General features: G+C 36.9%; 2 protein-coding genes across 2 annotated transcripts in view; one reads left to right on the top strand and one right to left on the bottom strand.

The window, feature by feature from the left end:
- Positions 1–354: 354 nt before the first annotated feature.
- On the bottom strand, positions 355–12918 carry STYXL2 (serine/threonine/tyrosine interacting like 2). The gene is made up of 6 exons (XM_081951468.1): positions 12773–12918; positions 10142–10266; positions 7961–8055; positions 6647–6878; positions 4419–4636; positions 355–3519 (listed from the first exon to the last, which is right to left on the bottom strand). Exons 2-6 carry the CDS (start codon positions 10246–10248, stop codon positions 713–715), a joined length of 3459 nt encoding a protein of 1152 aa, XP_081807594.1. The 5' UTR covers positions 10249–10266; positions 12773–12918; the 3' UTR covers positions 355–712.
- A 415-nt stretch (positions 12919–13333) lies between these two features.
- The window catches only part of GPA33 (glycoprotein A33), a 39451-nt gene continuing 38763 nt past the window's right edge, over positions 13334–14021 (top strand). The window contains exon 1 of the mRNA XM_081952618.1: positions 13334–13476. The gene's annotated coding sequence lies outside the window, so the exon portion shown is untranslated. The remainder of the gene's footprint in view (positions 13477–14021) is intronic.

Raw genomic sequence — 14021 nt, forward strand, 5'->3', positions numbered from 1 at the left:
AGGGATATAAATAATCTGGGTCCCTTTGATAGCCAGAACAAAGGAGATCTTATAAAAAAATTGCTATTGTCATTAGATTTGTTCTGAACAAGAATCTTTAGGGAAACTCAACTGGAATTTATCATAATATGCAAACAGATGTCCTGAGACATCTTTTATTAAAATACTTAAGCACTGGAGCTCTACTCTAGGCATTGTGCCCAATCCAAAGCATAGCCTGCATGCATTGGCACTTAAAAGGGATATGCTGCTATCACATGCATTTTATAAGTTGATTTTTCCATTTGGTTTAAAAGGTAAATTTTATTTCTGAAATTGTCTTTGAAAACAAAATCAAAACCTTTAGACAAGGTCTTCCCATGTGATTGAAAAGTGATATTTTGTTCCAAGTTGTCATGGGAACCAACATTACACGTATACCCTTAGTATTTTCTACATAGATACACACAAGAGACAAGCAATAGCTATGTGGTTTTGTAATTCGAAATAAAAGAATATTAGAAATTGGGTTTACAGATTATTCCCACAATGATCAAATTGAATGAAAATCTGGACCTAAATAGTGCTTGATCTACTATTTAGTGGAAAAGAGAATAAGAAATATAAATAAAGTGATTAAAACGTGCTATTTAAACCTTGGTTGCTTACAAATACTTGGAAGGATTTTCTCCAAAGTTAAGGTAGAAATGGACTGACATGGCTTAACTCTTTATTACTCCTCCCTCCGTCGCTGAAGCTTTGCTTTAGTTTCTGCTTGTCGACTTCTCCAGGCAGCAATGATTGCATCATCATCCATTTCTTCTTCCTCCTTATGAGTGCTTTGTCTGTTTCTTGTTAAATACTTTGATGTGCTGTACTCTTTGCTTTCTTCCATATTTTCTTCTTTTACTGTACCCTCTTCAGACTTTGCAAAACTCTGGGTGAATTTTCTCTTTGCTCCAGATTCAGTCATGTCCAATCTGGACTCCTCTTCATGTTCTTCCAAGTGATACAATCTGGCCGAAGGTTTGGAGGATTCTGAGCTATAGGAGGATTTTGGAGTTCTAGAAGAAGATGGCTCTGGACTTTCTTCTGTAGAGTTTATCTCACTCACTTTTGATTCTGTAAATGAATATGCCTTCTCTTCATGTGCAGAGGCAGAGGAAAATTGGGAAGAGGTTCTTTGCAGTTTATTCTTATACTGATGGGTTGCAGAACTATTCATTTCTTCTCTCTGAGACCTGGAACTTCTATAACTAGAAGCTTCGGCGTCCACCTTTCTGAAAGTGGACGAGTTCCTATATTTCTCACTACTGGCCTCAGTGCAGTCCTGGTAAGAGGGCTTTTCTTCTGCTTTCAAACCTATGAGCCACTTGTTTACATTGTTTTCTACTTCTGACCTTATAACACCCCCAACTTTAGCAAATTGGCCTGAGAGAGAAGACACTGTGTCACTGGAATTATTATCATCTGTTAATGGATGCCTAGGGCCACCATTTACATTTTCTATTTTTCTGTCATACATATTTTCTCTTTTTTCATCTTCATCATCTCCCTTGATCTTTTTCTTCTTAAATAAAGTGCTACGTTTATTGTCACTGATAAGCTTCTCAGTTTGGTAATCTGACATCTTCTCTCTCATTTCTGTTTGCATCTCCCTTTCCTTTCTGCTAAGTTTCTTCAGATCTACCTCATCAGCAAAAAGACTGAAAAGAGGCTTGCTTGTCTGAGTTATTTTCCTGGTTGAGACCGAGTCCTCCATACTGACTGAAGTGTTACAAGATAGGATAGATTGAGTGTCAGCATACGGAGGGTCTTGATGAAGCAGTGAAGTAGAAGTAGGTAAAGGTAAGCCAGTTTGTGCTTTAAGCAGAGAGGACCTGTCATTTTCTGCATGTCTATTTGGATCACCTGACTTAACACTGGAAGACAATACTGATGGTGAACGAGACAACATAAGGATTTCATTTTGTTTCTGAGCAATAGTTTCACTAACAACATTGGCAATCCAATTCTGAATGCTGGTTATTGATATTGTATCATTTGGGCCAATGGATGGGCCAGGCACACTTGCTGACTTAGCCCCATGACTGCTTCTAGCCTGAGAAAAAGATGAGTGATTGGTCTGCATGCTTATTGCTGAAGCTGAATCCTCTGTCCCATTGACGGAAGCTGTTGATGGCCAAAAAACGGACAGAGGGATGCTTCCACTCATGGAAGCTTCTGCCTCCCAGCTACAGAGAGACTGGCTTTCCTCTAAAACTTTCTTTGAGTGTTCAAGTAACTCCATTCTTCTCTGTTTTCTCCTGGCACAAGCGGAGTCCTCACCTTTGGTAAGCTCTACAATATCATCCTTATTTTCACTACCAACTTTCTTTTGGTGTCTGGTTTTCCAGGCTTGGTAGGCAGTCATATTGATATCTGACAAGCTCTTCTCTTCTTCCATAGACTCTTTATTTTGTTGGCTACTGTCTTCAGCCTTGGATTGCTCAACTTCTGAATCTTTTTTGTGAAAACCAAACTGGATTCTTTTGATCTTCCATCTTTCTAATGCGGTCAACTTGTCTTTGTTTTTTTGGCAGAAATTATAAAATGAACTAGTATCAGACAATACACTTTCTGTATCTATATCCCTTTCTCTTGTTCCATTTTCAGATCTTGGATTCTCATCACTATATCTAGCTCTTGAGCAATATTTCTTAGAGGCTTCTTTTTCTATCTCCATCATCCTCTCATTCCACATATCCCAGCTACTTTCTGTAGACATAGAATCCGTACGCCCTCTTCTCATTCTGTTGATGCTACTTGCTTCTAGCTCTTGTTTCAAGATCCTGATCTCTTGGCTACTCACACTTTCAGTATCACTTGTATCATTTATGAGGCACGATTTTTGTCCCATGCTAGATTCCTCTTCCTTGGAAAACATGTAGCTTTCCATTTGGTACTTCTCATTTTGGCATTGCCATGCTTGGATCATTTGATCTACATTTCCCTCTGATTCTACTTGTCCTTGAAGTGATTGGTCTGAGGCCTTACTTTCTTCCTTCTTCTTTAAAATTTCCTTGTCAGGCAAGCCTTGTTTTCTTCTCCATTCTCCATAGAGTTCTTCTTCCTCCTCTTCACTGATAAGGGTAGGCTCTTTGGAAAACAAGCTCAACTTTCCCATAGAAGAGGTACTCATTGCACTTCCTAGGAGACTTGTTGTGTCTTCTTCCTCTACCATGATAGAGTGGACTTTGGCTCCCACAATACTCTTAGAATCTTCTGCCTCAGATAGCAAGGAACAACTTCCAGCTCTTACAACAGAACTTTGGTCATCTGTTGTGTCTTCAGAATCTTCTTCCTCTTCTCGTTCCTCAAGTAGCTTTTCATTGAGTTCTCGGAGCTGTTTCAAAAAACCATCATTAGGATAAATAGCTCTCTTCTTACGGATAGTCAGTAAAGCTTCTAATATTGTCATGTGATGGAAGATCATTAGATAAGCAGATACTAGTATCGCTGAGCGACTGACACCCATTTCACTGCTGACCAGAACTTTTCCTAGAAATAAATTATATAAATAATAATTTCAGAACCATATTACAGTATTGCTGCATGTTTAGTATATTTCGAGCAAGTAAAAAACAATCTGCTATTGTTAGGCTTCATGATACAAATATCTAAAGCTAGAAAGTAAGTATAATATATATATATATATATAGTAAGATAAAATAAGTTAAATAAATAATGCTATCTCCCTACCACATCCTTTTATTTTATATAGTATTTTGCTAAACAAAAAAAAATTAAATAGAACAGCATTAAAACATCAGTATAACTTCAAAATAACCAGCAATAAAAAAGAAAGGAAAGCCAAACTCTAAACATCACGAATACTCATAAGTGGGCCGATCATTGACAAAGTTGAATGACAAATCTACTAGTTTTAAATCTGCTTGTAACCACATAGTAATTATTCTTTTTTTTTAAAAAAAGATAAAAATAACTGTAAAAAATTCCCAAAAAATAGAAGCTGCATTGTAAGTATCGAAGTTCATAAAAGCCATTTCACAAGTCATAATGAATCAATGTATGAAAAGTCTGTCTCCATTTCTAGGTTGAAACAGCATAAGGATGCAATGGCAACATCATATTTTTTCTATATATCTCTGATGTTCCATCCTCCATGAATGAAACAGGTTTCAGTTGTCCTTACCTATGACGGAAGTATTTTTCCTATTATTTTGATGCTGTCCAAGTCATATATGGCATATAAAAACTGCTAGGTTTTGTGATCAATTACCTCGGAGAGGAATCAGAAGACTGCAGTGACTTAGGCAATAGAGACAGATAATCTCATACTGGTATAATTTTCAGTTGAGTCAACGGATGAATTCCTTCAATTCAGCAAATGGAGAAAGGCCCTGACTATGTAAACTTATATTGTATGCCTTATTTACCTCTGCAAGTTAATAATGCTTCATCAAGAAACTCTGCTGCTGGGCGGAAATGTTTAGCAATCTCCTCATCTGGGAAATCATCCACCTCGATGCCCAAGTACTGGATATTCATTCCATTATAAAAATCTGGTCCTGTATATACACCGGTGCCATGAGCAGCATTCAGAATATGAGTAATTCCTAGCCTCTTTAGCCGTCCTTTATTTACTGCAGCACTCCTTCAATGCAAAGGGAAAAGACATTAGATTCCAGATTCTAACTGAAAACTAACTTGTACCAAACAGTATCCAAGACAAAATTGGTTAAGTCTGTTAGAATCTGATGATGAATTGATGTAGTAAGTTTATGTCAGTTATAAGTTTTTGCCATAGTTTCACAAAATTCACAAAGAAATCATTTAAAGCAAATATGGACTCTTGAGACTTAGATTGTATTTTAACAACTTGTTTTAGCTTATTTGTTTCCTTGCATGCTGCCTTTTATTGTTGATGTAAGCCGCGTGGTAATTAAAACATCTATTTACATTTAAAAAAAGAAACAGAATAGAGAAAGAAATACAGGTACTCCTCAACTTACAACCACAATTGAGCCCAGAATTTCTGTTGCTTAGCAGGCAGTTAAGTGACTGTTGCCCCATTTTGTGACTTTTCTTGTCATTGTTGTTAAGGGAATCGTTGCTTGTTGTTATGTTAGTAACATGGTTGTTAAATGACTTTGCTTGTCAGAAGATTGCAAAAAGTGATCACATGACCATAAGCCACTGCAACCACCATACCCAGTGATGGGATCAACATTTTTTACTATCAGTTCTGTGGGCGTGGCTTGGTGGGTGTGGCTTGGTGGGCATGGCTTGGTGGGCATGGCAGGGGAAGAATACTGTAAAAGCTCCATTCCCTCCCCACTCCAGGGAAAGGTTACTGCAAAATCCCCATTTCCTCCCAATCAGCTGGGACTCAGGATGCAGAGAATAGATGGGGGCGGGGCAAGTCAGATGTGGTATTTACCGGTTCTCTGAACTACTCAAAATTTCCGCTACTGGTTCTCCAGAACTGGTCAGACCCTGCTGAAAACCATCTCTGATCATAAATATGAATCAGTTTCCAAGCAACTTCAGATGCTTCATCATGTGACCATGGGGATGCTACAATGAGTGTCGTATGAAAAATGGTCATGTCACTTTTTTCAGTGCCATTATAACTTTGAACAGTCAAATGAACTGTTGTAAAAAAAAACAAGAGGTGAATGAACTGAGAGTTCATTTAATGAGCTTACCTAAAGTTTCTAGGGTAAAATGGGTAAAAAAGACAAACCCAAAATGTTGTTCTCAGGGTTCCGACCGATGGCCTAATTAAATCATGAGCCTCAAGCCAAGCTTCAAGAGAAACCAGTTATTTATTAAGAGTTTCATGTCGGCATGAATCAAGTGAAGCCAATTTTGACTTCACTTAATTCGTGCCTTGGCTCTAACCCTGTTTCCCCCTCCCCCCAAGTTGTGTTAGTCACATTCCCCAATGAAGCTTTTTTGCAGGTTGTAGAAGTCACTTCCTCTAGTCACTGTGGTCACCCTGGAGATGACCTTGACATTGCTGGATGGAATGTGCTTTGTTTTGACTGAAATGCAAGTTCTTTGATGCAGCTGTGAGGCTCCATTCCCCCATCCCCCTGCCTATGGCAACCCAAGAGCAGGTCAGGAATGCTTCATGAGTTGACAATCATTTTGAGGCAGTACAAATTCATGAGACTAGGTAGATCTCTTGAAACAGAAATTTTCACTACTCAGGTAGTGCAGAAAAGGGCCTTTCCTACAGACCAGTCAGCCCTGGCTTATTATTGACATCAAGATGTGAAAAGAGCCTTCCCTGCAGAACCTGAAGAGCAGTCAGCCTCATATATATTGGGAAGAAACAGTATATTCAGAAGGCTGTAACCCTTTGTATTGGTCTCATGAGTTATTATTACTGTCCTTGATATTATGGGAAAAGAATGTAATTACATCAGGATTCCCCTATTTATCTACTGTGTTTTTGAGAGAAACCTGTCGTATTTACCTTTTGAATGTAACTTTTTATTTCTACTGTATAATTTCCTCACATTTTTTCATGTGATGGACAGATTGCAATTTAATATACTTAATTATTAATCTAACAATAGTGGTCATTTTCTATAACACAGACAGAGGAAGGCATCCTCTGAGAATCTTATTCAGACATAAACATCGTTTTACTCACTTTTCTGCTATGAAGATATTTGGCCAGACCTCATCAATGGCCTCTCTTGGTGATTCCAGATAGTCTTTCATAAGTGCTCTCTGAATGTCCATAACACATGGTGTATTGAACAGGCTAGTATCATCTATCTTTTCTTTAACTCGGTTGTATAGATCCTCCATTAGCAACTGCTGTGCAGATTCCAGCATCCCTGGACATACAGTGTCTATTTTTACTTCCTTTGTCTTCAGTTCTGCAATGAACCCAGATTGTCATTTTCAAAACTACAACCATTTTTGTTTACCATTGACTATAGACATTGACATGATTATTAGCTAATTATAGTGCCATGTAATACCTGCACCCAAGACAAATAATTCTCTATATGGATTTACTAAAAAAAATGTCGAGTTTCATCAATATTTAACTCACATTTGTTTAATCACATTTCTCTGCAACATTTCTTAATTGCTAGCTTATTGATGGTTACACTTTATTGTAAAAATTGCTTCGGTTTCTCAGGGCTTCAGAGAAGTACATTTCAGTTAGGTGAATTGAAAGTGCAAAGTATATGTGTAAAAACTACATTTTGCACCTATGGAATTAACCTCCACTTTTCCAACCCCTGAACCTCAACAAAATCATATTTTTAAAAACTTATAAATTTGGATGTATGACCAAAAGGCAACAATGATATTTCTGGGGTCCAAGGGCTATACTAACCCCTGGAACGTTATTAATCTTCACTCTTTTTCTTTTCTTTTAAACTCTACAAACAACATAATTTTTGATAACAAATGAGAAAAAACCTAGTAATTTAATTTCCCGTGGGAAAAAAGAATTGAATAATTAAGAGACAATGAATCTGTAATTCTGCAGATGAGAAAGTACAGGCAAAATAAATTTGAATTAAACATGAAGTAGCTTTCCAAATAATAATTTTGTCATCTGCACCAAACATATAATAGTGCAATTCTTTTTGACTTTCTTTAAATCACAAAAATTCTAATCTCAAAAAAGATGGAAAATGAAGACAGAAAATTTTAAATGAAAAAGATCAAGATTGCTAAGATCTGGAATCAGAATAGAAAGTGAATTTAAAAAGGATGGCAATTCCTGACATAGATAGGTAGACAGACAGACAGACAGACAAACAGACACACACACACACACACTATATTAGAAAGATGTTTTATGAAGGTCCTATGGATATTCTAGAATTCCTGAACCGAACTGAAAAGTAGCACAATTTTCAGCCCTTTTCTCCCTCCCAGTGCCAGCTGATTTATTTCTTCATACTCATATAGTTTGATTATCCTGCTCTTCAAATCATACCTTCATTGATGATCTGTTTAGCAGCCACAGCAGATGATAGATGGATGGGTTCCATGAAGATGCTCTCCGTCTCTGCATCTGATAGCACTGAAAACCTGTCAGGTAATGAAAATGCCATAAAAGCAAGCATTGGGAACTTCTATACTGTTACATCTTTTCTCTACTTTTTGAAAACAGAGCAGCTTAGAAGAGATAAATTATACAAGGGAGCTGATGTTTCCAGAGGGTCTATGTTTGGAGAGTTGCTTTTAGAAGCTACTCCAAATGACTAATATCTTACAGATAATTGACATGTCTCTATAAAGATTTCATCCTTATTCCCTTCTCCTCAAATATACTAATATGAACAACTGCAACATAAAATCATTTTTACAAAAAAAGAGATGATGTTTCTCTCTACTGTGTACTGACTTTTGCAGTGTGGAAACTTATTTGTAACCACATACTCATCAAAGAAAACATGAAGAAATTTCATTAAAAATATTATTGGTACAACTCCCACCTCACAATGTCAATCTTCATTTTGCTTTTCTCCTTTATAAGATGGGAGCAGTAACAGATTGTAGACAGTCAAAACTATAATTTATTCACTCAAGTAATTTATTTGGCTTCCCATCTCATAGCAGTGACTCAGGGCAGTGTACAGAAATTAAAATTCAAAGATTAAAGCAATAACCTGTGGCACTCAATAAATGAGACTTTCTAATCATAAAAACACACCAATAACAGGACCAGTCTAACTTTATGCTGAAACGTCTGGGGAACAGGTACAGTGATATTATAGGTGTTATGTGAAGAATATGTTTTAAAAAGTTGTAGGAGATGGAGTTGACCATCTAAATTCATTGAAAAGAAGCTGGAGGCAAGGAAGGTGAAATTATGTCTTGCTGTCTCCATTTGATTGTGGAATTATTGTCCAGAATGCCTTTCTAATGGAAACCAATGTGGAGACCCATAAGAATAACTTTTCCTGTACTTTGCTGACCAATCCAAGTTAAGAAGTTGCCAAAGTCACCTTTTAAAGTAGAAAAATGTATTTCTTTTCTATCCACTAGAGGGTCTCTAAGTTTTTTGAATCTTGCAAACATAGCTGTATTAATCAAAAAGGGTTTCTATGGCAACTGGTCATGAAGCAGTTCATGTACGGTCAAGTTTCAAGCTAATAGCAGCTAAGATGGCTAGAACAAGGAGGATGTCCATGTGGACTGGAGTTGAAATGTACAAATATTAGAAGGCTCCAGTTCCAGCTAATCCATATTCACATGCAGGGTTTGGCTATAGAAAAAGCAAGAAAAGAGAATATGCAAGCATTGTCCTTCATTTTCCTTTGTTAGACATTTGAAAGATTGCTCCATCTCAGGTTTTCATATTAAGCTCCTTTTTATTTAAAAATCCAAGAAGGAAATTTACTTGCATTTTTCAAATGCTGGATGGTATGTTTCTGTTTTTCTATACTGGTATAATTACTTCATTTACCTTCTGATAGCCTCCAATGGATTTCTGGTTTTGTGTGCTCTCAAGACTGGAAATTACTTCCTGTTTTACTCCAGTTTTGCAACACAGAGCGAGGGAGAGGATTACAGAAAAAGAATACATGCAAACTGAATTCCGCTTAGAGCTTTGATCTCCAATGCTATCCAACAGCAGCACTGGCTGTTCCCACCCTCAGCTAAATCTTCACCAAGTTTATTTTTTTTAATGGATTGGGAAGGCGACAATGAAAAAGACTGCACTACAGGCTGAAACAAACCAATTGCAAATGTATCACCTTTTTAACTAGACCTCCCTCCATTTTACTCACTAGTTTACAATCGAATACCCACAAATTCCAAGTCTGTGCCAAAAGTAGAATTGAACAGTAGCATTCAAACCAATCAGTGCTATAGAAAGATAGGTGCAAAAACAGCAGCCTGGGTGGGCTTCTCCTTCTGTCTCATGGATGTCAGCAGCACTTCTCCCAAGAATCCTTAGTGTTTGTACAAAACCTCTGTTGAATCAATTAAATTAGCAAAATAATGCTTGTGCTCTCAATCGTGGATTCTGAAAGAAGAACGAACTCTTGAGGCCTTCTTCTTGGTAAGGATTTCAATAATGTGCTGGGTGAATATAAAAAGAGAGAAAAAAAAGAAAAAGTTCTACATAATGGGAGGTATATAGAGACTTATTTTGTGAAACACTCACCGGCTAGGCGAAGGGCTTCGAAGATAGTGTGCTTGCACTGCCTTCACATCAGGTTCTTCTCCATCAGGCACCTCCTGGTCCCTGTCTGAATCGATACTGCTTGCCATCACTGTTGTGGAAACCAGCTGAAATTGGGAAGAAAAGCATTGGAGGATCAAAATCAGCTAAATCATAGAATTCCATAAGGAATCTCATTGGCTGAGTCATACAAAGTGCACACTATATTTTAGAAAGAGGGGGGAAATTTTAAATGTTTATTATATGTGATGCTTTCTGCAATGAAGCATTTCAAACAACCAAGATCAAACTTTGAATTCTGAAGAATTAAACCATGGAATTCAGTTAAAGAAAATGTTTGTAATTATGCAAGGAAATGAGATTCTTCATGAGTACCTTATCCAATGCAAAAGTCTGTTCATTTCTTACCAAAAGATTAGTTGCGTGCTATTAGGTATTCACATAAATAGCAATAAAATATGGTGTCATAATAAATACATTTTCAAAACCCAAATCATATTTATGTATGTATGCATGCCTTTATGTACTTACATACACGTGTACACACAGACACACAGACACACACACAGAGTCAGGGGGGGGGGGTGTTTCTTGCCAGTTCAAATATTGCAGAAAATCAGGAGATTTGGACTGCGAGGTCAAGATAAGCTTTATTTTGACCAAAAGATCCAAACAGAGATAACAATTTCTAACATCTGGACAGCGTTCTAATCCAAACACACATTTTTATATTGTATTCAAAGCATCAAAACTTGGAAATATTTTAAAGCATTCTTATTGGCTAAATTCCTTAATTCTAAGCAGAAAAGCATACAGGAAACACTAGTTTCATTCTGACGTATGTAGTTAAGTTATATGCCTGACTCATAGGCGAGACCTCTAACTGACTTGGCCTCCTTAGAACAGATGTTATGATCTGACATTTGTACTTCCAGAGTTCAAGTTTCCGGTTCAAGACTCAGTAAATGTATAACAAAATAGAAGGGATAGATGGGGCCCCCCAGGAGGTCTGATAGTCTGACACTGTTTCATGTTTTATGTCCAAATCTCGCTTTATGTCCTGCCTTACTAACCTTTTCTATAGAAGAGTTTCCACAAATCTACAGTGTCATTTAGAACTGGCTCCAGCTCTCCCCCCCCCCCGCCCATCCGCACCACACTTGCCCTGCCTGCCACTCACTGATTGGCTGGCTGACCAATCGGCCCATCCGCCTCTAAGAGTCCTATCTAAACCTTAAAGTCTTAAAGCTGTCAAGTTTGAACATCCCTGGGTTTTTTTTTCTAAAGGGTTAGGGGTGCAAGGGTCTTGTAACTTGACAGCGTTAAGACTTGCACGCTTCAATGCCAGAGTTTCTGATCCTACATTTTGGTTGCTAAGCAAGAACATTGTTAAGTGAGTTTCGCCATATTTTACAAGTTGGCCACTCCCACCCAGTCACATGACTGCCAAGCCACTCCCACCCAGTCACATGGCCATCAAGCCACTCCCACAAAGCAGGCCACACCTACAGAAGAAGTTCTAAAAAAATTTGAAACCCACCACTGCACAGAGTGTACGTTTGTGGGAGAATGGAAACTATTTGAATATTAAGTCATGTTTCAAACAAATAGAAGCAAGCACTAAAAGCATTTGGTACATTTTAATAGTTTATATGTTGCATTTGTGTAAGGCTTCAAGAGGAAGTTAGTCAAAGTAGTTACAGCTAGCTACAGTTGTAGTGTAACATTTAGCAGGTCCATTTAGCACATTCAAAATAGCAACTTGAGTTATTTCAAAATTTTGTCTTTTTATAATTAATTTGTAAATTAGTCATTTAAAATATTTTATAACTTAAACATATTTATAAATTATAAACATATGTATATTGTAAACATTTATACACTTAGTTTTTCTTTTTCTCCCACTCTAATCCCCAAAGCTTTGTTTGGTTATTAACACTGTTTCCAATTTTGGGGGTTTGCCCATGGAATGTTACTGAACCTGTCCACATATGCTTGACCTGGTTTTGCAAATCCACAATAAAATGTTTGGAGACTGAGGTACTCTGACGTACTACTTAAAGAGACAAAACAAACTTCTTGAGAAGTAAAATAAATCTTTAAAGACTAGTAGTTCTCTCTTTACAGATTTTTGTCCAACGCTATTAAAATACAAACATGTTTTGGAAACACAAATTTCTGCATGTCTTCTCAGAAATACATTCTATTGAGTTTAATGGAATCTATTTCCAGTTAAGAAGAACTCACCTAAAAGAGAACATTAAACAAAAAATTAAATATTTCCATTTTGAATTCTCTACCACCTCCCCAGTCTGAAATGGATGTATCGGATCATGTTCTGACTTTACAGGAATGTTATGAAGCCAATGTTATTTCAGTAGGTCCCTTACTCTGGATTCTGTGGCCCTTATAGAATTAGCTCTCCCACTCTAATCCCCAAAGCTTTGATCCTTATTTCCTTCTTCGGCAGTTCTCATTTTTGCTCCTTGCAGCTTTTCTGAAATGTCAGGAATGCAGCCAGGCAGCCACAAGCAAGGGTGGGTTGTTATTGCTACTTTGCTGTGACCTAGCAAGTCTGACCTGAGAAATTATGACAAGCTCAAAACAACTTACCGTTTATGCTGTGAACGTGTGTATCCCTTGGTGATAAAATTATCTTTTTTGAGAGTTCAGGCACAAATCTTTAAAAAAAAAGAAAAAAAAGGAAACTAATCAAAAAAGTAGGATCTAGGCAGTTGCCTTCTTTCCTCCTCGGTGATTTTTTTTGAAAAGGGACAGGACAACTGTCAGCTTCAAACTTTATCAGCCTTCTAAATATAACATCTCTAGGCACTGGCTGGCTGCTGGGTAATAGCAGGAGAAATGCCATGCCTGGTCTTTTAACTCTATCCTTTCAAATAAAGGAACAACTATCTGAAAAAAAAGTTCCAAAGTTTCATGCCCCCCAAAATTAATTTTATTATTTTTACATTCCTATGTCTGTTTACATGTGTCCCTTTGAGGATCAGGAACTAAAATTATTCTCTGGTTAAATATCGTCATATCCGTCTGCCTGTTCCTCTTATTTTTAATGGGCTATTACAGAAAAGCTAAGCCTCAAAGGAAACGAGAAGTTGAATTGGGGAAAATAAGCCAAAGTCTTATGATACTTTAAAGATTAACGATTGAATTATGGCACTTGCTTCCTGGATTGTACCCACATAATGAGATACATGAAATGTTACCCTAAGCGAGGAGGAGTGTTACATGTACACACACAGAGCTATTTTTGAGGCTGAGGGAAGGAAACGAGGAAGAGAGAAATGCTGAAAAGAGAGGTGAGAGACATAATTATTTTTAGTTACTATAAAGCAGTGACAATTTTTGCACTAAAGTGTAATAAGAAAGTCTGGTCTATAGTAGATTGATTGGTTAATCTCTACATAATATAAGGAATAGAGATCTGATATTATAATAAAAGCCCCAAAGCAGTGTGGAATACAGAATATTAGACCCCCAGTTTCAGAAATTAATAGGAAAGAGGTTGGTTAAAACAAAATATCCATTAAATTTGAATAGATCCTTACACATTCATATTCTATGCTTGTTATCAATGTATAAAATGCAAATGAAATTTTGTAAATTTCAAAAATTTATAGATATAGAAATATATTTGCATACATCTATGCAAATATAGATTGGATAGTGCGTAGATTTTTTTGGGATACCATAAAAAATAGTTTAGTTATAAATATACCTACACAACAAATTCCAGCGTAGTGGGTGGAGGAAGTCGGAAGTTTTAGTAACCTGGAATGTAGCTACAATATTGAATAAGTAGAATATTGTAGCATTTCACTAGGGGAAGAAATAAATTAGATCA

This window comes from Natrix helvetica (assembly GCF_964273705.1).
Source record: "Natrix helvetica genome assembly, chromosome: 4".
Classification (NCBI taxonomy): domain Eukaryota; kingdom Metazoa; phylum Chordata; class Lepidosauria; order Squamata; family Natricidae; genus Natrix; species Natrix helvetica.